The 23,882-nt window shown below is 53.5% G+C and overlaps 1 protein-coding gene and 1 long non-coding RNA gene across 10 annotated transcripts in view; one reads left to right on the top strand and one right to left on the bottom strand.

Moving 5' to 3' along the window:
* Window positions 1–11,047: 11,047 nt before the first annotated feature.
* SRCIN1 (SRC kinase signaling inhibitor 1) overlaps window positions 11,048–23,882 on the top strand; it is a 180,072-nt gene continuing 167,237 nt past the window's right edge. For 7 of the 9 annotated variants that reach the window (XM_043536627.1, XM_043536634.1, XM_043536625.1 and 4 more), the window contains exon 1: window positions 11,048–11,298. In XM_043536627.1, coding sequence (XP_043392562.1) covers window positions 11,277–11,298 — 22 coding nt within the window. In that variant the 5' untranslated portion in view covers window positions 11,048–11,276. Of the gene's footprint in view, window positions 11,340–23,882 lie in introns of all 9 variants that reach the window. The other 2 variants (XM_043536617.1, XM_037887094.2) reach the window with 1 other exon arrangement.
* On the bottom strand, window positions 11,367–13,382 carry LOC122463906. Its single transcript, XR_006287642.1, has 2 exons — window positions 13,022–13,382; window positions 11,367–12,871 (listed from the first exon to the last, which is right to left on the bottom strand). It is a non-coding gene; the product is annotated as an uncharacterized LOC122463906 (long non-coding RNA).

Below are 23,882 nucleotides of genomic sequence, written 5' to 3'. Positions count from 1 at the left end.
GCTCTGCTGGGTGATCTTGGTCAAGTCACTTTGCCTTATCTGTAAAATGGGGATAAAAATACATCCCCTTGGTGTATTCAGATGGGAAGAGAGAGTGTAAACCCTTTGGAATAGGAAATGTGTCTAGTACAAGGGAGGCAGGGCTGATCTATGCTGGGAAGATGCTCCCATAATAGTTTATTTGCATTACCATGGCACCAAGCCATGGACCAGGACCCCATGGTGCCAGGTGCTGTACAAACACAAAACAAAAAGATGCATATATAAAGCATCCAAGGATTTGAAAGCACTTTACAGGCTGTAAGTGAAACTCTCAACCTTTCCCTTAAGATCTGTGTTATTCTCCTATGGATGGTAAAGCTGAAGCATAGAGGTGCGGCGATTAATCCAAGGCCAGACACTGATTCATCGACAAAGATGGGAAGAGAACCCAGGAGTCCTGGCTCCCAGCTTCCTTGCTCTAAACTGGTAAACCATGCAGCATGGTCTAAGGTCAGAGAAATGTACTGGCATGACTATACAGGTATAATTATACCAATATTACTCCTCTTCTCGTTTAGCGTATGCTACTTCCAGAGTGACAAACTAAACCAGAAAAAGTCCCTCATGTTCTGAAATAAGTGTCCACATGGGAAATTATAGCAGTATAACTATAGTGGTGTGAGTAATGCTGGTTAATTTCCCTGTCTAGAGAAGCCCTAAGTATGATTGTTGTTAGATAAGGGGCCTGGCGAAACCCCTGGCTTGAAAGTCCAGAACTTTGGGTGTGTTTGGAAATCTGGGGTAGGATATGAATTTTCTCCATATCTAGATAATGAACTAAAGTCCCATAAATATAGGGCTTTTCCATATTAGGGTCGGCATTTTTGCCGTTTCAGCCCTTCTATTGCTACGTGTTAATACCGGAGAGAAATGATATGAACGTGCCAAGTGAAGGCTGCAGACTTAGACGCTTTGAGATGCAAAACCAATCCTGCCAGTCCTGGTTCCTAATGCCCCTATGTCCCTCCCCCAGCCCCAACCCAACACCGAGCGCTTTCTAGCCGCTCTCAGGTTCCTTGTCCTGCCGTGACCCACTTGTGCTGCCTGGTGCCCTGGATACCTTTGCTTGCTCCGTGCACCAGGGTAAAACCTCAGTAGGGATGGAAGTCTGCGTGCTAATCTGGAGTTTGATGTACAGCACAGGTCAGTGATTTTTTTTTTTTTTTGAAGAGGACAGGGCTCTAATGGCCTCGATCGTTGTACTCGTGTTGTGTCTTCTGCTGCTGCCTCTCTCCGAGCTAAGGATCTGGGTTTGCAGTACTTCCACCAGCTCCGATTGCTGAGGGAGCTCTCTCTGCCTCTCTCATTCTCTCTCCTCTGTACAATTCAATTCATTTTGCGTACAGGCCTCGCAGAGAGCTGGGGTGTAGGGCGGGGGGGGGGGAGTAATGTTCTTTCTGAGCTTGCTGTGTACATGTGAGCCGCTCCAGCTCTTCTGCTCCCAGTGGAAATCAGACATGTGGACAGGCTTGGAGGTGGACTGTCGGCTTCCCTGAGCATTCCAGATGGGGAGGGACAGTAAGAAGGCAGTCGGTCCCTTTGTGAGACAATACAATCTATCTGAATGCAATAGCCCTGGCTATCAACATCTGCCAATACATGTATTATTTAACCGTTATTACGCCTTCCCCAGTTGCTGAGGAAAATACACTGTGGTGTCCTCCCGTGCTCAACCTTGTATGGAGCTGGCGGCATAATCTGTTCAGGGTTTGCAACGTTTTCCATTTTCTAGTCTGTACATCCAGCTCAGTTTCTATAGCAGTGATGTCCGTTTACCTCCCCCCAGCACTTTGTGCAGGAGGAAGGGCTTTCTTGAGGTTAAAGCCGATGATTTGGAGTCCTGGGTGCCATTCCTGTCTTTGCCACCGAGTCTGTGATCTTGTCCTCCGTCCCCTGCTCTGTGCTTCAGTTTCCCCAGGTAGCCTGGGGGGGCGAATCAGAACGTCACCCCTCAGGAGTTGAGGCTAAACTAGCTGAAACCTGTTGAGATCCTGTCTGATAGGAGGGGCTATTGAAAAGCCAACGCTTCTAGGCCAGATCCTGCCTCTTTTGTCAGGGGGACTGCTTGCACGGTATGGATCCACTCAGCCTGAGTAAGTGGGGAAGAATCTGGCCTTGTGTGATTAGAACTTCAGTCAGCGTATGGTGCTTTGCCCTGGATGTTGGCAATGAAAGGACCTCTCTTAGGTCAGTGGCTCTCAACCTTTCCAGAGTACTGTACCCCTTTCAGGAGTCTGATTTGTCTTGCATACCACCTCACTTAAAAACTACTGGCTTAAGTCTGTATTTTTAGGTCTGATTTTGTGTCACAGCCACACTAGTACTGAAAAATTGCTGACTTTCTCATTTTTACCATATAATTATAAAATAAACCAGTTGGACTATAAATATTGTACTTGCATTCAGTGTAGGGTATACAGAGCAGTATAAACAAGTCACTGTGTGTGAAATTTTAGTTTGTACAGACTTCTCTAGAGCTTTTTATGTAGTCTGTTGTAAAACTAGGCAAATTTCTAGATGAGTTGATGTACCCCCGGAAGACCTCTGTGTACCCCTAGGGGGATGCGTATCCCTGGTTGAGAATCACTGCCTTAGGTCTTTCAGACTGCGAATTCTCCCTTCTTAGAGGATGGGGGAAGGTAAGATGATGAACTTCCTGAAGTAAAGAACCAGGTGGATTTCAGGAGTGTGTGCATGCTGAGTGGACAAATGTGCATATTTCCTTGGGGAGTGTATGGGGTGTATATGTGGCTGGGTGTATGCGTGAATGTTGCGGCGGGGGGGGGGGGAATTGGGTGCATTGTGTAACTGGAAGTGTGTATGTGTGTACAGGGAGATTGGGGGGATGGGGCTGTGCTCGTGGGTAAGCGCTTGTTCACAGGGGGACAGATGTGTGTGGGATGTGTGTGTGTGTATGTGAAACTATATATAAAAACATGAGCAAAGCAGACTCGGGTGCTTCAGAAACTCAGAGATCTTTCAGCAAGAAAGTTTGAGAGGAGGTGACTGTGAAGCCAAAATGGGGAGGGGGTGGGGGGAATTGAGCGGTTCTGGCTTGTGGAGAAAGACTAGTAGGTCAAGGGAGGCCATTTCACTTGTGACGTACTCCTGCCGAGGTGAGAGGCCACACACATGTAAATAATGTGTGTTTCAGTAGCGCCTTCAGGCCCCAGTGGGGGATCAGGGCCCCATTGCCCTAGGTACTGTGCTCCTAACAAAGAGTCCTTCTCCCCCAAAGAGCTTATCATATAAGGGCAAGGTCTAGTGGGCAGGGCATCAGGACACCTGGTTCTGTTCCCTCAGCGGCCACAGACCTGCATGGTGTCCTTGGATGACTCCCTTCTTCTCTGTGCCTAGTTCTCCTCCCACTGTCTGCCTGGTCTAATTAGGTTCTCGGCTCTCCTGTGTGTGTGGGGGGGTCTCCCTGTGTGTACATGTAGGGCCTGGGGTCGCAGTTACAGGTGGGCTGCCAGATCTACTGTAATACAAAGCATAAGGGAGGGTAATACTATGGGCGAGGACGTAAGCAACTGGCCCACTCTGCCACCCCGCCCCCTTGCTGCTAGCTAATACTCGTGTGACTTCTCACACGTATTTATGCCTTTTTAAATATTTTCTTATATATATATATTTTTTTACCTTTAAAAGGTGGCAGCATTTCAGCAAGGGGCACAGACAAGTAGGAACGTAAGCCAGATCCTTGACGATATTTAGGTGCTGAACTCCCATTGATTTAAACACCTCACTACCTTTTTGAGAGTTTGAGCCTCCGTGCCCTTTAACCCAGAGAACAGGATGTTGGTGGTAGGGAAGGGATTGCATGCTGATTCCCTGGTATGGCTTTTACACACCCCAGCCCCGCTATGTTAAGGGAACACGAGCATCCCGCAGTGAAACAAGAACGTGTCCCCAGGTGGCACAATCAAAGCTGGTCAGAGGAAACCTTTTTTTTCATATGTGCATAAACGGCAGAACTCACTGCCCCGGGAAGTCCTGGTGGCCGACAATGTGCCAAGATATAAGACGGGATCGGGCATTTAGAAGGATAACAAGGCTACCCAGAATTGTTGCTACATACATTTTGGAAGGGACATTAAACCTCATGGTTCAGGGGTTAAGCAAATCTCTAACTACAGGAGATCAGGATGAGACCTAATATAGGAGACAGATTATCCGACAGCTGCTACTGCTGGGTTCTTACATCTTCTTCTGAAGCAGCTGGTGCTGACCACTGTCAGGGACAGGATACTGGGCTAGCAGGAGGGGACCTTGGCTCTGATCCAGTTAGGCAATTCCTGTGTTCCTATCAGCAGGTGGGAACTGGCTGGCTCAAGGAATGAGTGGTGGAATAATGAAGCTTCTGGTTTGACTCCAGCCCAGATGGGAAGAGTCCGTGCACCAGGCGGCTGAGCAGAGCTGATGGGTCTCTAACCAGATGTTCCTGGGCAGCAGCCCATTACACAGTGCCCCCCTTGCTGCTGGTGCCCTGGGTCAGCAGTCTGAGCGGGGAGAGGTTCTGGACTGAATGCACCCTGGCTCAGCTCACTTCTTGGCCACGGAGGAGGCCGCTCTGGGACAGGGCGGAGGGTGCTGGGAGGGAGGCTTGCACGGCTGGCTCTGGATTAGCTAGAACAGATGGGCCTCCCAGATGTGTGCTGCTTTACCTGCCGGGGACACTCGGCCTCTGGCACACTCTAGGACCACCGCTCCCCCCAGCTCCCCCTAGCCTTCTCCCTAGGTGCCCCCACCCAGCTACCTGCAGGTTGAAACCAACCTGCCCTTCCCACGTTGCCCATGGCAGGAGGGCCCTTTCTGGGTGGGAGGGTGGGGGGGCCTCTGGTGAGAAATTGTTCTAGGTTGTGAGATAGCCGGGGTAGGGCCTGTGAGTGCCTAGTGCAATGGGGGGCCTCAAGTGCTGCCACAGTAGAAATAATTAGTAACTCATCCGTAGATCTCTTGTTGCTCTCTCAGTTGTGCTCTGCCCCAGAGGTGGCTGCGTTTCAGTGGGAGTAATCTCTTTTGCGGGTTTGTTGTGAGGCGTAATTAATGACTGAAAAGTACTTTGAGAACCTCAGATTAAAGGCACCATAAAAAGAGCCAAGTTTTACAATGAACTGGTGGGTACATGTCTCACCGGCATCCTCTGTTGGATGCAATTGGAATTGCTCAGCTGTGTGCCACATGCCCTATACAGCCGAGGGCGAGTCGCCTTTAGCTTAGGTGTCTGGGGCTTGTGCTTTTCAAGCAGGAGGATCTGGAGTCTGTCCCCATGGTGACTACAAAATTCTGTATTCGAGAGGGTCGGTGGCTGTAAAAGTGGGCACGTGCCCTGGCAGCAATCCCTCTCTGGCCCTGGCAACCTAGAGCTCCAGACAACCGTGCCGTGAAAGCTGAGCCCTCACCCTCTCTCCAATTATTGATCCCTTGTTTCTCTGTGGTTTGACTTGTCCTAAAATGTGCTTTTCAGCACCCTGCCCCCTCCTTTGCGTTCTCACACGTGAGCCACCCACCCCGCTCCCCACCCTCCCCAGTCGGGCAGCTCCTTTTTCATTTGCGCTCTCTCCCATTTTCGCAGGGCTGTTACCTGATACGTGTAGTAGCTCCACCCTGTTCAGAATAGCAAACACCGTCTGCACCCAGCTTACCCTGGCTCCTAAAATTACAGGTGCTAGATGCTGAGACCACAGCTCCTCCTTCGGCCCTGCCACTGATCCCGGGAGCAGCCTAGAACTGGGTCAGTCCTCGACCTTGCAGCTGGTGAGTAAATCGCTTACTTATTAGGGCCTGGTTCAGAACAAAAGGGGGTGGGAAGGGGAGGCGTTGAGATGAATGCAGGCAGCCAAGAATGGCTGGGGGGTCCCTATGTTGGCTGAAAGGTGAAGTTGGTGGTACCTGGTGAGTTGTGGGAGATGGAAAGGTGACACCAGCTGTACCTGTGTTGGCTGGAAGGTGAAGCCAGGGGTACCTGTGTTATGGGCAGGCTGTGGGTGGGGGGAGCATGAGAATAGGTGTCTGGGGGACTCCCTAAGAAAAATGGGAAAAGTTTTTTGAGTCCGTTTTTTTCCTCTGTTTGTTTGAAGGGAAGCTGGTCCCAGCAGGGGTGATGGCGGCCCACCTTTTGGTCCCACCGTTTGATTTAAAATGAAAAAGCTGTCTGGGTGGGGCTCTTGCGGGGAAGGGGGAAAGTCCATTTAGTTGCCTGAACTGGGAAAGGTTTCTCCATTTTCTCCTCCTTCCGTTCATCTCTCCTTCCTCTCCTCTCCTGTGAGCCAGGCTTCCAAACCCGACGCGCAAAGGGTCTTTTCTGGGTCCTTCCCTTTCTGCTGGCAGCAGAGGCTTTTCCATCCTCTGGAGTGTTGCCACGCCATAGAATTTTAGCACTGTATTTGCTTTCTTAAAGCCCCAGCTCCAGGAGTCATGTGGCTATGTGAGAATCTCAGCTTTAATTTTTATTATTTTTTTTTAAAAGAATGTTTCTATCCATCATAGCAGCAGGAAAAGCTTGGCAATGTGACACCTGAAGGCTCAGAAACAAGGCAGATAAAAATGTGTTATTTAATTGCCTTTAAAAACCATGAGATGATTTTTTTTTTTTTTTAAATCTTGCAATTGGGGCCTGACTCCTATTTTTTGAGCCTTTAGGGGTGGCAATACTGCACCTCAGCCATCGCAGCTAGGTTGGTCGTATCTGCACAGAGGCCCAAGATTGGCTTGGAAAATGGGAACTCCCCTTGTAATTCCTAGCTGTGCCTGCCAGAAAAGGCATGGTATCAAGGCCCTTGTGCTGTGGCTGGTCCGTTCCGTACCAATCGGTGCATCAAGTCAGTCCAGTGTTTTCATCAGCAGTCACTTCACTCAAACATGCTTTTAATGGCTTTTTGAAAGGAAAAGAGTGCCTCGTGGTATCTGTGCATCGGGTTATTAGAAGGAGACCAGCGTAGGTCCATAACCTCTCTGCTGATGAGGATAAAGTGCTTGTTTAATACACTTTAGCTTTCAAATATTTCTCCTTAATGCGTGTTTGAAATGACTTGAGCTCAGAAAGGAATATGGAACTTGTTATAAAATAAGCATGCAGATTGGACTGCATTTCAGTCCCAATGTGGAGTTCATTTAGATACCTTCGCCGCTTCTCTTGGATTGCTACAATTAAATCGCCTGTCTTTTTTGATGCTGAAGAGTCTTGGAACTTTCAGCTGGCCTTTCTCCTCTCCACCGTGGTGGGTGGCCCCATCACATCTCCAAGGGCTCAGGGCTGAGGGTTTTTTTGGTGGAAGCCACCAGTAACTATGCTGGGTTCTCGTATGCAGACTCTAAGAGAAGCCATGTCCGCCGCCTCCAAGAACCCTGGATGGTGCCGGCTGTCATGAGGCAGTGTGAACGGAGCAATAAAAGGTTGTTACAAGGGGGAGCGAGAAGAATTGTTCTTCTTAACCTCTGAGGACAGGACAAGAAGCAATGGGCTTAAATTGCAGCAAGGAAGGTTTAGGTTGGACATTAGGAAAAACTTCCTACCTGTCAGGGTGGTTCAGCACTGGAACAAATTGCCCAGGGAGGTTGTGGCATCTCCATCATTGGAGATTTTTAAGAGCAGGTTAGACAAACACCTGTCAGGGATGGTCTAGATAATACTTAGTCCTGCCATGAGTGCAGGGGACTGGACTGGATGACCTCTCGAGGTCCCTTCCAGTCCTATGATTCAATGGACTATGACTCAGGAGACCTGGTTTCTATTCCTGGCCCTGCCACTGCCTGTTGTCTGACTGTGGGCAAGTCGCATCCCCTCTCTGTCCCTCAGTCTTCCCATCTGTAAAATGGGGATAATGGTACTGACATCCTTTTGTGAAGTAATTTGCGATCTACTGATGGAAAACAATGCTGTAGAAGAGCTAGGGGTGGTGGTGGTGTTTGTTGTCTGGGCACAGGGGTATTACAGAAGGTTCAGTGAGTAATATTCTTTAGTTTCTTGGTGACACAAGGTGACTGTAACAGTTCTGAGTGTTACTGTATGAGCATTTAGTCTTAAGGTACCTACATTACCCTCCCATGCGACCCTGATTAATATCACCGATGACATGAGTGGAGCAGAGTCAGTTTATTCATCAAGAGATTTGTCTGTAACCTGACCCACTATATATCTTAACAAAGTTTTGACACGGTTGGAAGTCTGTGTTTGGGACCGGGAGCTGGGAGGGGCTGTGTTGGGACTAAGAAGCATCAGCTCAGCTATGTGTGGGAATTATTACAACACCCGCCAGACTTACCCCCAACTCTCAGCAGCATTTCCAGCTGCTTGATTTTATGGATGCCCCGACCATGCCAAAATGCCTCTAAACCCTCGTAGACGGAGCTGGGTTTTGAGTTGCTGATGAGGGAGTAGTTTTTGGCCAGGCTTGTAAATTTCTCCCCGATTGTCTGTGAAATGCAAACCTCCCTGGGAAAGTTGGCCACAGGCCGGGCTTGCTACATGTTTGCTTTGTGTTCCATCCGGGTATGATGCATCCCAGGGGACCCCTCTCCCCAGTGCCCCCAGAGGGTGGGAGTCTGCCCCAAAGGACGCTCCCTGCCCCACAGACATTCAGAGACACCCACTCAGACTCAGCCCCTAGCGCAGCCAGCTAACACCAGACCATGGCCGCCTCCTGCATACTGGGTGCGGGGGCGGCCAAATGGCATTTCAAGCCTCTCAGAGAATCCTGGCGTGGGGATTCAGTGGCCGATGGCGTGAGCTTCTTGGCCAGGATCATGCAACATTGGCGAGAGAGGCGTCTGCAGTTGGAGGCTTTGCTCAGGGTTCAGTATATGCCACCCCGGCCCCTCTCATCCCAGGCAGCCTCTGTGGGATTTGGGGAATCGCAGACCTTGCCAAGTTTTCTTTTTTGGGGGGTGGGTTGGAGGGGTCAGAACTTGCAATTAAATGATAGACTTTTAAGGCAGGAAGGGACCATTAATTCATCTAGACTGACCTCCTGTACAGCACAGGCCAGAGAATCTCACCCGCTGATGTCAGGATTGAGCCCGTTCACGTATATTCCAAATCTGGGGGTTGTTCTTCAATTTCAGCAGCAACTCAGGTCTGTCTTTCCTTCCCCTTTCTCATTCTCTCTCCCCACCTGTTTTTCCACCTCTTCCTTTTTTCATTCTCTCCCCCACCCCCCTCAGCCGCAAACACCCCCTGCCCTGTGGTGCTGAAACTTTGCGTCCCCTGCTGCCTTGTAAGAGCCGGTCTCATGGGGGCAGGGAGCAATTGCAGGTTAATGAAGCTGGCATGGGAGCAAAGGAGAGAGCCTCCCAGCCATGGCTGGGTAGGAAACGAGAGCCCGTAGCTATGGGGCCATTGTCCCATTAAGATAACAGGTGCCCAAGCCTGAGCTGTCTATGCTAAACCCCCCCACCCCCCCGCTCACCCTTCCCGACAGCCAAGCCCCACAGCACTCTGCAGTGGGGCATTTCTCTGTCAGGACTCGCACATCAGCTCAATCAAGATGCACTTCAGTGGAGCTGGAAAAGGCTTCAGCCCCTCAGAGGTTCTCCTAATGGAGCCAGAGATTTCACTCTCTCTGTGCCCGCTGGGCACTCGCTCTCCTGACTGAGCGGCTAATACATCCCCATCGCGGGAAGATTCCTCCAACCGGGGGAGCGCAGGGGCTCCTCCCAGGCATGCACGGGAGCTGGTCCGCAGCTGGGAACCCATCCGCAGCGCTGGCTGGCACGGGGAAAGCTGCTCTGGCTTATGCAGGTAAGGGTGTTGCTACTCAGACAGCTTCCCCCCTCCTTGCTCTCCCTTGTGACAAGTGTGGGCTGGGGGGAGCCCCTGGCTCCAGCAATCCCAGCGGCATCCGTCCAGCAGCACCGGCTGCTGGGGAGCTCCCAGCTCAGCAGGGGCCGCCTCTGGAGGATGGTGGCATGGGGAGACAATCTCGGCTACCCCAGCCCTGCCCTGGCATGGAGGGCTGTCTAGCAGGGTCACAGGAGTAATTATTGAATGTTCTTGTGCTCTCAGAGGTGGTCTTTCATTGATTTCCTTTTGGAGAGGCAATGCGACCTAGTGGGTAGGGCGCTGGAGTGGAATCGGCAGAGCTGGGTTCTTTCCGGGCTCTGGGGCAAGTCATTTCATTGGTTCCCCTGCCCGCCTCTTTATCTGTCTCCAGTGCTTAATTTGTAAGGAAAGTGGTGCTAGGGCTCAAGCATTTTTGTGTGTTTTTACCTTCATAACTGATGCGGCAAGCCTAGCGGTGTCGGAGCTCCACCCTGGCCCAAATTAAACACTGCCTGTCTCCTCTCTTTCGATCGTAGGCTTTTTAGGGCCAGGGGTGTGCCTGGCTAGGCCCAACACCTGCCTCCACGCTGCCCCAATCTCATTTGGGGGTTCTAGGTGTGACTGTAATGTTCTGAATAATTATTATGTATATCAGTTCCCATCTGCCCCCCGGGGCAGGGGGGCATTCATGGTGGCTCATGCAGGAGGTGTGCAATGGCCAGATGATGGACAGGTCATCTCCGAGACATAAGTGACAGCTGTCAATACTATCCGGGGAAGCGATCAACAAGAGGAGCTCTGCTGATGTGGTTTCCACCCCCGTCTTTTGCTGAGATTGTTCCTGATCGACCTTTAGAGCTAAATCAGTAGCTCTTCCTATGACCGGCTGGTGGGGGATTCTGACCAAATGCCCCCCCATGGAGAACAAATTAGATTTTGTTGTACCCCACAGGTGTGCAGTGGAAATGTGAAGGCTGTGTCAGGAACCCATGTGTGTAGGGGAGATCCTATGCTGGCTAAGAAGAAAGTGGCCCATTCTTAACAGTTTGCAACTCCTGCAGTGTGGGAGAGCCGGGCGGTGGGATATTTATCAACGTATCCGACCTGGCCTTGCCTCCTGGGTCCTGCTGCCTCTGCCGGAACCAGCGGTAATTACACGCTGCCCTTATTATCATAATATCCTCCTGGCATTTAGACTAGACACCTATCTCGGAATAAAATGTAGGGGCCTTTAAGCGAGAGGGACAGATCTCCCTGCACATTAATCTGTCATGAGCTAATGTGTCTCCCATTTGATCCTTTGTACATCGCCGAGCCGAGCGCGCACACACGCACGCGCTCCCACTCTCACACGCTCCCTCTCTAGCACTCCAGCCTGCGGTCTCCCATGGTTGGCTGGGCCTGAGCCCCTCGGAGAAAGAAAGAAAGAAAAAGGAAAAAGCCAAGAAAGCGAGCGAGGAAAGCCCGGGCGATAATGGGAAATACACCCTCTCAAGGCATGTCACTCTCACTATGTGCACCCATTCTTAAGTAGCAGGTATTTTTTTTTATTTGTGTGTTTTTGTTTTCTCCCCCCCCCCGCTCCAACTGCCCGTACGGTGTGGTGATGCTGTGGGGAATTGGTGCTGCTGATGCCAGAGTGGTTTGCTTTGAAGCTGAACAGAGGAAGATCAGCTGGGGGAATCTTGCTTTTAAAAGGGGGGGGGGGATTAAGCCCCCTCCATGCAGTGACAAGACAGAACTCTCCGGCTACCCCCTCACCTGGGGGGAATGGCTGCAGATGTGGGGGGGACTGGGCTACCAGGGGATGCTGGCTGTCAGATGAAGGCAGCAGGGGGTGCTAATCTGGTGCTCGTGGCCACCGCTGGTTTTCAGTGTTGTGCTGTTGTCAGGGCTGCCTGGCTCCAAGGGGATAAAGTATCTATAGAGCCTGCTGTCCTAGAAACGTTGCCAGAACGAGTTGTATTTTTTTTGGTGGGGGGGGAGGAAGATCGACTAAGGGGTGTGCTTTTCTCTCTTGCCTTACAGCAACGTGGCTTAAGTGCTGCGCTGTTTGCTGGTTGAGCTGGGTTCTGAATTTCCCTTTCTTTCCCTGGGCTGGTGGTGATGCCGTCTGCTTCATTAAATAACCGAGACAGATGGGGTGCGGGAGGGTGGGGGCTGGTTGGCTGGTTAATGCCTGGTTTTTGGCTTTTTCCAAGGGGGTGGTGGTGATCAAAGGCAGTGTGCGGAGCAGGCAATCCGGCTGCAGGTCGCCCGGGTGAGTTATTTTAAGTGTCCTTAAAGGAGGTGGAAAAATTTGGCACATCACAGGCTTTGGGGGGGAGGAGGGAAACTTAAAATAACTCAAACCACTCGCCCCCTTCGCCGCCGTGACTTGCGGTCGCTTTGCTCCTGGCGCGTGTGCAGAATAGGAAAAGGCACATTGTTCCCGGTATTGGGTTGTGTGCGAGTTGGTGTGGTGCCAAGGCAGGGGTATTCTTCACAAAGGGCTGTGTGTGTGTGTGTGTGTGTGTGCGCGCAAACTTCACCAGCAGGTTCCCAGGGTGTTGCCACACCAGCCCCAAATTCATGCAGTAGGGCTTGCCGGATGTGTGTGGGTTTGGTTGGCACTGCCGGCTCTCCTCCCCGGTGCTGGCAGGGGAAGCAGGAGCCAGGAGGAGGAGAAGAGATGGATTTCAAGGTGGGAAGAGGTGCGGGACATGCTGGTTGCTAGGGCCCCCTTTCTTTCTTTTTTTTTTCTCTGCTTGGGCTTTAGCTCTGGCGTGTCTCTATCGCTCTCTCTCTCTGGGCAGGTTCCCAGACAGGCAGCGTTTTCTCTTTTGTTCCCTGCTCTTTCCCCCCTGGCTGTGCACCAGTGCTTTCGCGGTGCTGCCTGCAGGGCCCTGGGGACGGGCTCGATCTCTGATGGAAGTTCTGTCAGACCGGACGTCTGCCTCTGTGGACCCACGGCTCGCTCCGCCAGCAAGCAACCCCTCAGTGGTGGGGTGCAGGAAGGGAGGCACTGCCCTCCTCCCCTCAGAAAACAGGCTGCCATAGTCTGAGGAGGGGCAGGGTACATGAGATTCCCTAAAAAAAAAGGGGGGGGGAATGAGGGTCACTGGAAGCAGCAACTGCAGGCCCCCCGCCCCCGAGTAAGACCACGTACAGGGGCATTGTTTGGTGTCAGAGCTGGGAGAATATTCCCCCTCCACTTGTGATTGTCCCTCTGCCCCGTACCTGGTGCTGGCCCAGCCCAAGGCTCCCCATTCCCGGCTGCTCCCTCGAGACGGCTGCTGGCACTGGCTCCTGACATCTGTGCCGTCTAACCCGGCTGGTGCTGCCCTTTCAGGAAAGCAGCACATTGCCGAGGTGTGTTTAAACCAGGCATGCAGATTGTAGATGCTCTCGTGTGCCCTGCTCTCCCAACCCTGCTGGGTTCACATAGGACCAAGAGCACAGTGCCCTGGGAGGCTGAAGCCCGTCATGTCATCCCAAAGCAGGCCCACCTTGCCTGGAGGACGTGGAAGTGCCAGTGTAACACCGACAGACCCCAGTCGGCGCTGGGTGGGATCGAACCTGGGACTTCTGGAGCTCACTGCACGAGTCTCTACTGCATGAGCTAAAAGCCGCGGGGCTCTTAGCCAAGACTTTAGCGGGCTCGTTAACCTTTAAGTGGTCTCGGTGCCACAACACCACACCTAGGAGGTGTGTGGGTTACCCCAGTGCCATGGCTGGCCGGCCCCGGGTGGTTATTGCAGCCCCAGCCTGTGTTCTTTCGTCCTCCTCAACGATTGCTGTCCTAGTTATTGCCTTAAAACTGTCCCTGGAGCACCCAGCCTTCAAAGACCTTTGGAAATGTATCCAGACTTGCTTCCTGACAAGCCCTGGATTCCCCGGGCGACTAGCTTGTGGACTGCAGCCTGCATGGGTGGCACATGAACTGCCTGGTGGGGGAGGTGAGCCCCCAGTCCCGCCCCTTCTGCTTGAGGCCCTGCCCCTTCCATGCCTCCCCAGCCCAGAGCCCCCACCACCGCAGCTGCCGGCCCCCGCCCCAGGCTAGTGCCCCCAGCCTATGGTACCCACCTATGGGGAGGAGAAGGGGGCTGGTGGCTATAAGTGCTGGCTAACGGCTTTGTGCAGGGGGTGGGGGGGTCTTATTCACTGTCCAGCCAGGAGTTAGACTCCTCCCCCCTGCTCTAGGATTGGGAGGGGATCACGTCTGTTTATTCAGTCCTGGGTGCCCCCTACTGCAGCTCCACCCTGGGGCCTTTAAAAGTCTGCTTTTACCCTAGTTCACAGAGCCACTGTCAGCAATAGGCGCCCCTGAGCTGGTGTGGCTGAGGCCAGTTGTGTAACTCTGCGGCTGTGGTTTTGAGAGGCAGGATGGTCATGCGGTTAAGGCACTGGACTGGGCGACAAGATCAGGGTTTAATCGCCAGCTCTGCCACTGACTCCCTGTGTGACCTGGGAAAGTCACTTAATCTCTCTCTCCCTCACTTTTCCCAGTGGGGGATAATAATTCTTCCTTTCTCACCTGGTCTGTCTAGTTAGACTATCAGCTCTTTGGAGCAGGGGCTGTCTCTTGTGAGGCGCATGTGGGGCATCGATCGTGGTTGGAGGCCTCTGGAGTGACTCTGATACAAAGAACAGGGGTAGTAATTTGCACCATCTGCACTAGTGCTTGCATTTTCTCCGTGCCGGTTCATGGACTCATTGCTGACGGCTCCTGTCGGTTTCCTAGTGTTGCAAGGGGTCCTGGAGTCAATAGCCTTCGCTGCAGTGAGAGGTGTAGTTTGGCTTTTTGTTCCTTCAGTCCTGGGTTTACCTGACTGCGTTCCACTAGCAAAGCCCCAGCCGTGGGAGGGTCCACCCGCTCCTGGAGTGAAAGGTCCATTCCCTTTCCCGTGGTCACTCCTCTCCCGTAACGGTCCATCTTGTCCTGAGGCACAGAACCTCGTGGGATGCCACGCACTGCAGCCACAGCCGCCGAGATAGCTTATTAGCATCAGACGTTTAGAAGACCCTTTGGAGCTAGCCTTGGTACCAGGCAGCTGAGTGAATCCACTGTATCAAAGAGCCCCATTGTAACCCAGCTAGTGTGGGGAATGCGGACAGCTCCCTCTGCCTTCTGTGGGGGTGGGGGGTATAAAACCCCAGCAACCCAGGATTTAATTAGAGAAACCGATTCTTCTTTGCTGTACATTGATCTGTCCTGTGCAGTCGCTGTCAGAGAGTGCACAGCTGCTTCCCACCCTCCCCCCAGTGAAACGACCTCCCCGTACACACACGCTCGCCTTTGTGCTGCCAATTGCCGTCAAGGATGGGGAGGGAAGAGGGCCGACCTCCTGAGCAGCTGGGGGAGTTGGGAGGGTAGGGTGAGGTGGGGGGGAAGAGGATTTCCTTTTAGGCTCAGAGGAGGTGGCAGGTGGGAGATGGAAATAGGCGTCCCCAGAGTGCTGAATGCATAGATAAGCTTTAGTGCGTGTGTGTGAAAGGTGGCCGTACTGGAGAGTAGAAAGTGTGGTGTGTCTGGGGTGATGGGGAACATAGAAGGGGAGGATGTTTGGGGCGGGGAGTGCTGCAGAGTGGCCAGGCTGCATAGGTGTGTGCACCGTAGCAGATAGGGCTGTGCGCTGCATAACCCTCCCCTCTGTCCTGTTCCCGTTCCGTGTTGCACTGACAGACCCGTGAACAGCGTCCCTCACCCGGGCCCCACCAAGCAGCATCCATCCAAGATAACGTGTCCCCCCTCGCTAGTTTTTGACAGTCTCCTCTGACTCCCAAAAGCAGAAATTGCCTCTCTCGCACATCCTGATGTCCCCACCGCTGACCCCTTTGCAGCCGCTGCCTGCACACCCTGCCAGTCGCCCCCAGGCGCTCACTGTAACCGTGAGATGGGCCTGTCCTGTCGGGCTCTTCTCTGGCAGGATCACAGGGCTCGGGTGAGTGGGCAGGCCCTCACTACAGGCCCTTCTGCCTGGCTGTCTCTCTAATCTCTCAGGGATGGGAGGACAGCCTTGTTGGCTTGATGTCTCCCTTCGATAGGCCGGGCCTGTTCCCTGCTACTTCACAAAGCCAATCTCTTCCCTGATTTTTGAAGGACTCTCACCCCACCGGTCCCCAATGCCCTTAAATGGGATGTAGCTGAGATGTTGGACTGTAATCAAAGCAGTCTGAGGAGAGCCGAGGCTCATCCCCCTGGGGGTTTGGATCAGGGGAGAAGAAGGGGGACTCTCTGCAGCCTCGGGTGTTGGAACTGTGGCTGGAACTGGAACTGAGTTTGCTAGTCTCATTGTGGGTTGGGAAGTTCAGCGTGATCCTCCCTGGGCCCTTACTCCGTTTAGGAGAGGCTGGGGAGGGGCGCAGCAGAGGGAAGGAGCTGAAATGTGTTGGGAGGGAAATGCCCCCCAGGTGGGCTGTAGACTGCTTCTGTTTGTGCCAGCCGAGTCCCTTTATCCCTGCTGTGTGGCAAGGTTTGCACTTCAGCTGGAAACCTGTTTGACCATCAAAGCCATCAAATCACCCTGGGGCTGGGGGAGGTGGAAAACACCATTTCCAAGTGCAGGGAGCTGGAGGGTAAAGGCTGATATAAACGAACTTTGCAAGCCCATTGGAGAGGGCCGTAACTCCCTGCGGTCTGTAAGGTTTGCCTCTCCCCGTGACAGTCTACTTCATTACATTCAGGTTCTTGTATTGCGCCCATCACCTTGGTCTCTGACCATGTTAAGCAACGTGACTAGCACGTCACAGATGGGGTTGGTTCTTTCTCCTTTCTTCCCTGCTTACAACAGCCCTTTTGGGGAAGTGGCAGAGTGTGGGCCTGGCCTCACCCCGTTGAGAGCTCTGGGCATGTTGATAGCCTGGGTCAAGCCATGCTGTGTGTGGGGCCGAAGAAACGAGGCAGAGCATGGTTCCTGAACCTGGTTTGACTCCGGCTCTGCAAGGAGAGAGACACCCACCCACAGCCAACCCTATGCTGTGACCTGGTGCCGCAGGGGAGCTTTGCTCGTGCAGCTGGACTGTACTTTTGAAAGCTTCCTCAGGGCAGGTGATGTGTTGGCAGGGGTAGGAGGACATCTTACAGCTTCCTGTCCTGTCCTGAAGGTGCTAGCACGATGGGGAGAGATCATGCATGGGAACAGGGTGAGGTTTTTTCCAGCGCTCTGTCTGGTTTGGAGTGGGGATGTGGGTGTGGCACTGTACCAGCTTCCAAGGCTGCTGGGGTTTACTCCAGTGATCTAAAGCATGGGCTCTCCCAAGGGGGAAGCTCAGGTCTCCTCTCACAGAACTGCCCACCTCTGCTAGGGAGAGGGGAACATGTGGGCTTTTTCGCCTCCTACCCACCCCCTCCAAAAGCCCAAGCCACTGGGCTAGGGGCTATGGTCCTCCTGCCTTTCCATGCTGCCGGCTGGGGGAGGAATCTCGGTGAGGAAAAGCCAGTCGCCTTAGAGCTCCCCTTGTTCAGCCTGAGCCCAATGCTGAGCTGGGATGCTCCCCCATATAGTTCATATTGAACCCAGATCTGGAGCAGCCGCTGTCCCCATCTATGTAGCCTGCTAGCTCTGATTCCTCATGCCACCCTGCTAAGAGGACCATATTTCCCAAAGGGAAAACAGGACATCCCCAGCTGCTTGCCCAAGGCCCCCCCTCCCCGAGGCTGTTGCTGGCCGTTAGATCTCTGCATGCCCCTGCATGAGACAGTCGCTGGTCGCTGCCACCCTGCTGGTCCCTGCATGCTGGACTGCTGGCCTCCCCTCCCAGCCCTGCCCCACCCCGTGTGGGGCTGGCATCTCCGCTCCCCCCCAACATGTTCCACCGCTTTTTGATAAAAGTGAGCATTTGTCCCATTTGCTCAAGCCAACTGATCAAAACCGGGACAAATGCCCACTTTTGCATGCTCCCCCCCCCCCCCAAAAGTCAGGACAGGACTTAAAAAAGGGACTGTCCTGGCCCAAACGGGACATATGGTCACCCTACACCCTGCATATCCCAAGAGGACACCTTCTCCCACCAGTGGTAAAGACACAGGGGGCTGGAAGGCGGTTCGTGTGTGTGTGTGTGTGTGTGTGTGTGGCTTGCTTTTCCCTATCAACTGTGCTTGCTACCCAGCCAAGGTCCTCATTAAAACCCTCCCCCAGCCACTCGCCTACTGGCAGGGCTGGGGCTGCAGGTGCAATGATGCTCAATGAGACGCTCAGCAAAGGAGCTTAAATGCTCGTTAAAAAAAATTACTCATTTGCTTCCATGGGGGGGGGGGGGGGGATAATGAAATTTTGCTGTCAGCTGTTTTTATTTTATTTTTTCCTCCTCCTGCTGCACGAGTTCCACTCTCCAAACACATGCAGATGAAGGGTTTCTTAATTTCGTTTCAAACAGACGGGCTGCTGGAGAGGCTGGGGCGGGGGTAGGGTGGAAGAGGAGGGAGTGGAAAAAACCAACTTGTGTGTTTTTGGTGGCTTTTGTTTTTTTGTTTTTTTCCATGCAGTAATGGTCTGATGACATGGGGGAGGGTGGCAAAGGAGATGATGCAAATGACTTCCATGGCATCTCATCGCTCCAGCCCTGACAATCCAGTAGCTGCCACCCAACCAAGGGTGAGTGTCACAGAGCAACTGGGCATGAAAGGGGGGAAAAAAAATCCTTCCTTCATTTCTGTCATGGCTCCGCTCCGATCCTGTGACCCTTATGCTCCCGCTGTCAAGGAGCGTAATCTCACGGTCAAGTCTTCTCTAGGAGACCTTCTTGGAAAACCCATGAGAGCCGTGGCCCCCTATCTAGCTAAAGTACTTCTCTGGCCCCCCCATCACTGTCGTGTCAGAGCCCTCCTGGTCTGTAGTCTATTTCTGTGCTACTCCCCCATTTTACAGATGGGGAACTGAGGCACAGCCACTCAGGCTAGACCTACCTGCGCTGGCTTCAATTTAGTTAGCACAGGTAAGAGTAGCGGTGAAGAAGCAGTGGCGTGGCCTGCCTGGAGCCCTGGGCCCATACGTGCGTTCCCAGCCCCCACTGCCAGGTCTTCTCTGCTATTTTTAGCCACATTAGCTGGGTTAAAGCGAGTGTGGCTAGGTCTGGCTTAGCCACACCCACACCACGGCTTGCAGCAGAGATGTACGCTCAGGGACATGCCCAAGGCTATGCAGGAAGTCTGCGGCAGAACGGGGAGCTGAATGCGGTGCCGAGTGCCAGGCTCCTATCCCACCCACTGGGCCATCCATTCGCTCCGCAGTCAGTCCTGAGCCGAACGCCCCAGCAGGGAGCTAGGGGAGGTCACTGGGCTCGCAGAGAAACGGTAAAACAGGCTCCGATGAATACCCCATGGCCCTTAACACCCCGATTCCACCCTGATTCCAAGGGGAATTCGTAGGCTCAATGATGGTTCCTTTCCTGTTCTCAAACATCGCTGTAGTGATGGCTGGTAGATCTGCACCATCTGGGCTGGAGCCGCAGAGGGCTGGGCCTGAGTCTTCCTCACTTAAAGTTTCCTCCTCGTGGTTTTATTCTAGGGGTCCTTAGAGCACCCAGTGAGAAGAGCAAAGCCCCCCCCCGGCCCCCTAGAAAATCCCCTAGCCTAGCTATCATGGTGCTTCTGCCCCCTGTTGCCTCAGGAGCTCAGCGCCTCGAATATATTTATTCCTATAATGCCCCTGTGGGGTTATCCCCATTGTACAGCTCAGGAGCTGAGGCACTGAGATACTAAGTGACTTGTACGAGGGCCCACAGGGAATCTGTGCTAGGGCAGGGAACTGAGCCCAAGTCCAAGGCTGACAGTGGGCCATCCTCCCAGGCCTAGGATATGATCCAGCCATGTAACGTGAACTCCTGTCTTCTCTGGAGGGAATTGACCCCTATGTTGCGGGGCCTATTCCTGGAGTTAGGGTCCTCCCCACCTTTGCAGAGCTGGCTCTATGCCCCAGCAGGAGCCGCCAGCCCTCGAGGTGTATCTGGGGCAGGAAGGGGTCATGGCAAGGACATTCCTACACCCTAGCTGTTCCCAGCTGCCAGAAGAGCCCTGGGGGCCTTGGCAGCTTGGACACAAGTTAGGGCAGCCCTCAGTGCTGCTGAAGCTTATGTGAGGGGCTGAACTGACCAGGGCAGCTATACCACTGAAACGCAGCCACAGAGGGGTTTTCTGTCCGCCGGCCCCGCGCTGCCTCCCCCGCCCCCCCCCGCCCCGGCGAGGGGCAGTGCGTGGCTGACATTCTTCCATCCACCTGGTGGTGTCTACACCGGGGCTTAACGACATGAATGTTCTGCACCCCGAGCGACATACCTGGGTGGAGCTAAGTTTCAGTTGTAAAACCAGGCCTGAGTAGGGTGACCAGGCAGCAAGTGTGAAAAATCGGGACAGGGGGTGGGGGGGTAATAGGAGCCTATGTAAGAAAAAGACCCCAAAATCGGGACTGTTCCTATAAAATCGGGACATCTGGTCACCCCTAGGCCTGAGCCAGTCTGACGGGGTCTGCGGTCTGGAGCTCTTTCTCCTACTTTCCCGTGGCTGGGAGGTGGATTGGCATAGTGACAGGGGAACCCTGAGCTGGGAGGAAAGCCCCGGCAAGAGGCTGCTGTGAAAATAATCCAGCTCCCCTTAGCCTGGTGCACTATCTCAGAGTGTCAGCAGTCAGCCCAGCCCAGCCGCAGGTGTGGTGTGATGTCTCCAGTCTTCATAACCCCACAAACGCAGCTGCTACATTTGTTCGTGAGTTGCCTCTCCTGGAGAGGGCAGAGGAGTGGGGTGGGGGGGTTTCTAGGTAGCCAGAATGGCTTTGGTGGGGGTCAGGAGAAGGAGCAGGGTGGAAGCGAGTTTGCCAGCATGAATGAGGATGGCTCAGCACAGCTGGGTGGCAGAAGCTACCTCGTGTGTAATCTGTGGAATAGTTTTTTTCCCTTGCTACGGACGCCCTCTTCGACCTCTTATGTGGCTGAGCCTGCAGACGGTCACTTTGGCTGATGTCGTCAGATCTTCACCGTCCCCAAGTTTATATATTTCAATTACATCCCATTGAAAGCCTCCCTGTTTTAATTGGCTCCCTAGATTTATAGGCTTCCACCTTACCACTTTTCTATTTGCTCAGGTCCAGGATCCACCCTTCTTTTCCTTTGAGTTTTCACATCCCTTCCATGGGCTGTGGCATCTGTATCCTACTCCAGATCGGACCTGGGACTTATACCCTCTAAAGCCACTGTCCCCTCTCGCTACTGTCGTATCAAACATGGCCTCTCCATCACCTAACCTATTTAAAACCAGAGCAGACAAAGTGCCCTAGGGTAGAATCCTGGCCTGGATGCCCTTGAAATCTCATAAGGATATTTCCCTCCAGGCCACTCGTTGCAATCTCAGTCTGTGACCGTCCTGTGCAACGTTCAAAGGGATGCTGCTCAGCCATTAGTCACTGACCCTACCTTGGGGCTGCTCCAGCTTCTGCGATTCCCATCTGCCCATGCGTCAGGTGCCTAAGCACTAGCTAAGGCAGGCGGTGGAGGGGTAATCTGCTACGTACGAGTCTCCGCCTTTGTCTGAGCCATTGAACTGGGCGCACTGACAACTCGCTGCTCCTCTACTGTGGCATTGTCCACTGTCCCTGCCAGGGAGAGCGATGCTGGTGAGACGGGCCAATGGCTTTTAGCTTCCAACTTTGCATCCTCTCCGTACCCCAGAATATGGGGTGCTTTCCTCACCACTGCCCTGTGATTATAGGCATCAAAATCTCATCCCAGGTGCTCTTGCTATTGTTCTCATTTAATGACCTATTCACTGGGGGAGAAGGTGGGGGGGGGGACCCCCAAAGCCCCAGTCCACGGTCACAGTAAGTCAGAGGCAGAGCTGGGAACCAGAGTGGGATGTGGGAGAGGCTCAATTCCCAGCCCTGCCACAGATCTCCTGTGTGACCCTGCATGAGTCACTCGGGGCCATATTTTCAATAGCGCCAAAGTGATTTAGGAGCATCAGTCCCCTGGGCTTCCAGTGGGATTTAGGCACTTTTGAAAATGTTACTTGTGATCTCTCCATAAAATGGGGCTAATAATACCTCTTTGGTATGTCTTCTGTCCTCAGATTGTGTGCTCTTCAGGGTAGGGTCTATCTCTCGCTGTGTACGTACAGCGCCTAGCACGGTCAGGTCTTGATCTTAAGGTACATCTACACTTATGGCGGCATGTATGGGCAGAATAGAGTGCTCTACGCTACTGAACCCCCTGGGTATATCTCCTACCTGGCTCTCGACACACCCAAGCAGCACCTCCTATGTCTGTGCTGCTGTTTTTAGCCATGTAGCATCCCCGGTGCCAGAACCTCTCCCGGGAAAGGCTCCGGCAGGGAGGGAGGAAGTCGGCGGGGGGGGGGGGGGGGGAAGGCTCCGGCAGGGAGGGAGGAAGTCGGCGGTGGGGGGGGGAAGGCTCTGGCAGGGAGGGAGGAAGTCTGCGGCGGGGGAAAGTCGGTGGGGGGGGAAAGGTCTGGCAGGGCGGGAGGAAGTCGGCGGGGGGGGAAAGCCTCCGGCAGCAGACAAAGGCCTTTCACTGCAGCATGTCGGTACATGTCCAGTGCCTGTTCTCCACACGCTGCCCGAAGCGGAGACATAGCCTTAGTCAGGACCTCGAGGCACGGCTTTGAGAGAAACAAGTTCTGGTCCCCTGCTCTCGCCTAGTGGAGAGCTGGGCCCAGCAGCCATTTCCGAACCTTGCAAAAGGGCAGGAGCAGTCCCCCCATTCCCCGCTGTCTCCGCAGGCTCTAAGCAGGGCTGGAAATACCATCCATTTGTCAGAGAAAAGGCAGCAGCAAGGCCTGGGCTGAGTGACACAGTAATAGGGGGCGAAACAACCACCTGTCAGTTGACTTTCTTTCCATGGCTGCCATTACGTTTGGCAAGGGCAGAATGGGAGATGAATCAACCGTCCCGTCCCCTGTTATTTGGAGCAGCGCTGTCACGGCACTCGGGGCTTTTCATTTGCCCAGGCGGCTTTATGTTAAGGAACCAGACTCGCTCTCAAAATAAAAGTCATTTTAGATTTTCATGCATGGAAAAATCCAGCACTTTCCTCCTGCTATTATTAGAGTCCAATCTCCGGGGAGGGGTGGGAGGGTGAGACACGAGGGCTCGGATGAAGCATCCGACCCCAATGGAGAAGGCCGGCAGGCACTGTGTGCTTGTCTGGGCCCACGGTGTGATGCCGGGATCTCTGCAGCACCAGGCGCTGAAAGCCACCCACATGGAACGCCAAGGTTTGGAAGTGACCATTGAAGTCTGGCCCTTCAGTACAGCCACATGGCAGGCTGAGTGTGTTGGAGGCGACCATAGAGGGCTCGGCTAGGTTAGACCTAGAGGACTGGGCTAGGTTAGACCTAGATTCTCTTCCTGACACTGACTTTTAGGCAAGTCGCTTAATCTTTCTGTGCCTCAGTTTACCCATCTGTAAAACAGGGAGGATGGCGTCTAACTCCCAGCGGGGTATGTGCGTGAGTTTATAAAGCACTTGGAGATCCTAAAATAAAAGGCCCCTGTGGAAGCTCAAAGCACGGTGTTCTCATGAAATGGGAGGGTGGATGCACGACCAGCGAGGTGAAGCTCGGAGGAAATCCCCTCTCAGTGGCAACCCAACATGCTCCAGTGGCCATTGCTAAGCACCGTGCTCTGCCTTTGAATGTTTCCTGTTAAGTCTTTAATGGTTGTTTTCCGGGAAGGAGAGAAACCAGCTGACTGCGTGCGAAGCTTTGCTTCCCTTGTGATCAGTGTCTCTTCTCGGCAAGAGAGGCAGGCGGCTGGGGAATGCCGACTTCTCCAAGGAAAACCGTCCATGCTGGTTGCTGTGGGGAAGTTCACTGGCTGGCAGAAGAGGGGATGGCTAGTTTCGATTCTGCCCTTATGCAGGCAAAACTCCCCATTGACCTTCAGGGAGACCTTTGCCATCCCCAACCCCGCACCGTGCAGCCGATATCCTGGTCCAGGAGAACCAAGAGGGGTTCTCCACCCCACCCGTCACCCTTAGGGATCGCTGCTCCTGTTCTGCGTTCAGCATTTCCTTTGCTCAGGAAGCAGAGCTCTCCAGGGCACGACCACAGCCTGCTGGCCCAGAGAATGAGGCGCTAGGATTAGGAATTTAG

Source organism: Chelonia mydas, chromosome 27, assembly GCF_015237465.2.
Source record: "Chelonia mydas isolate rCheMyd1 chromosome 27, rCheMyd1.pri.v2, whole genome shotgun sequence".
NCBI lineage: Eukaryota > Metazoa > Chordata > Testudines > Cheloniidae > Chelonia > Chelonia mydas.
The sequence above is the reverse complement of the archived record's forward strand: the minus strand, read 5'-3'. Positions and strand labels throughout refer to the sequence as shown.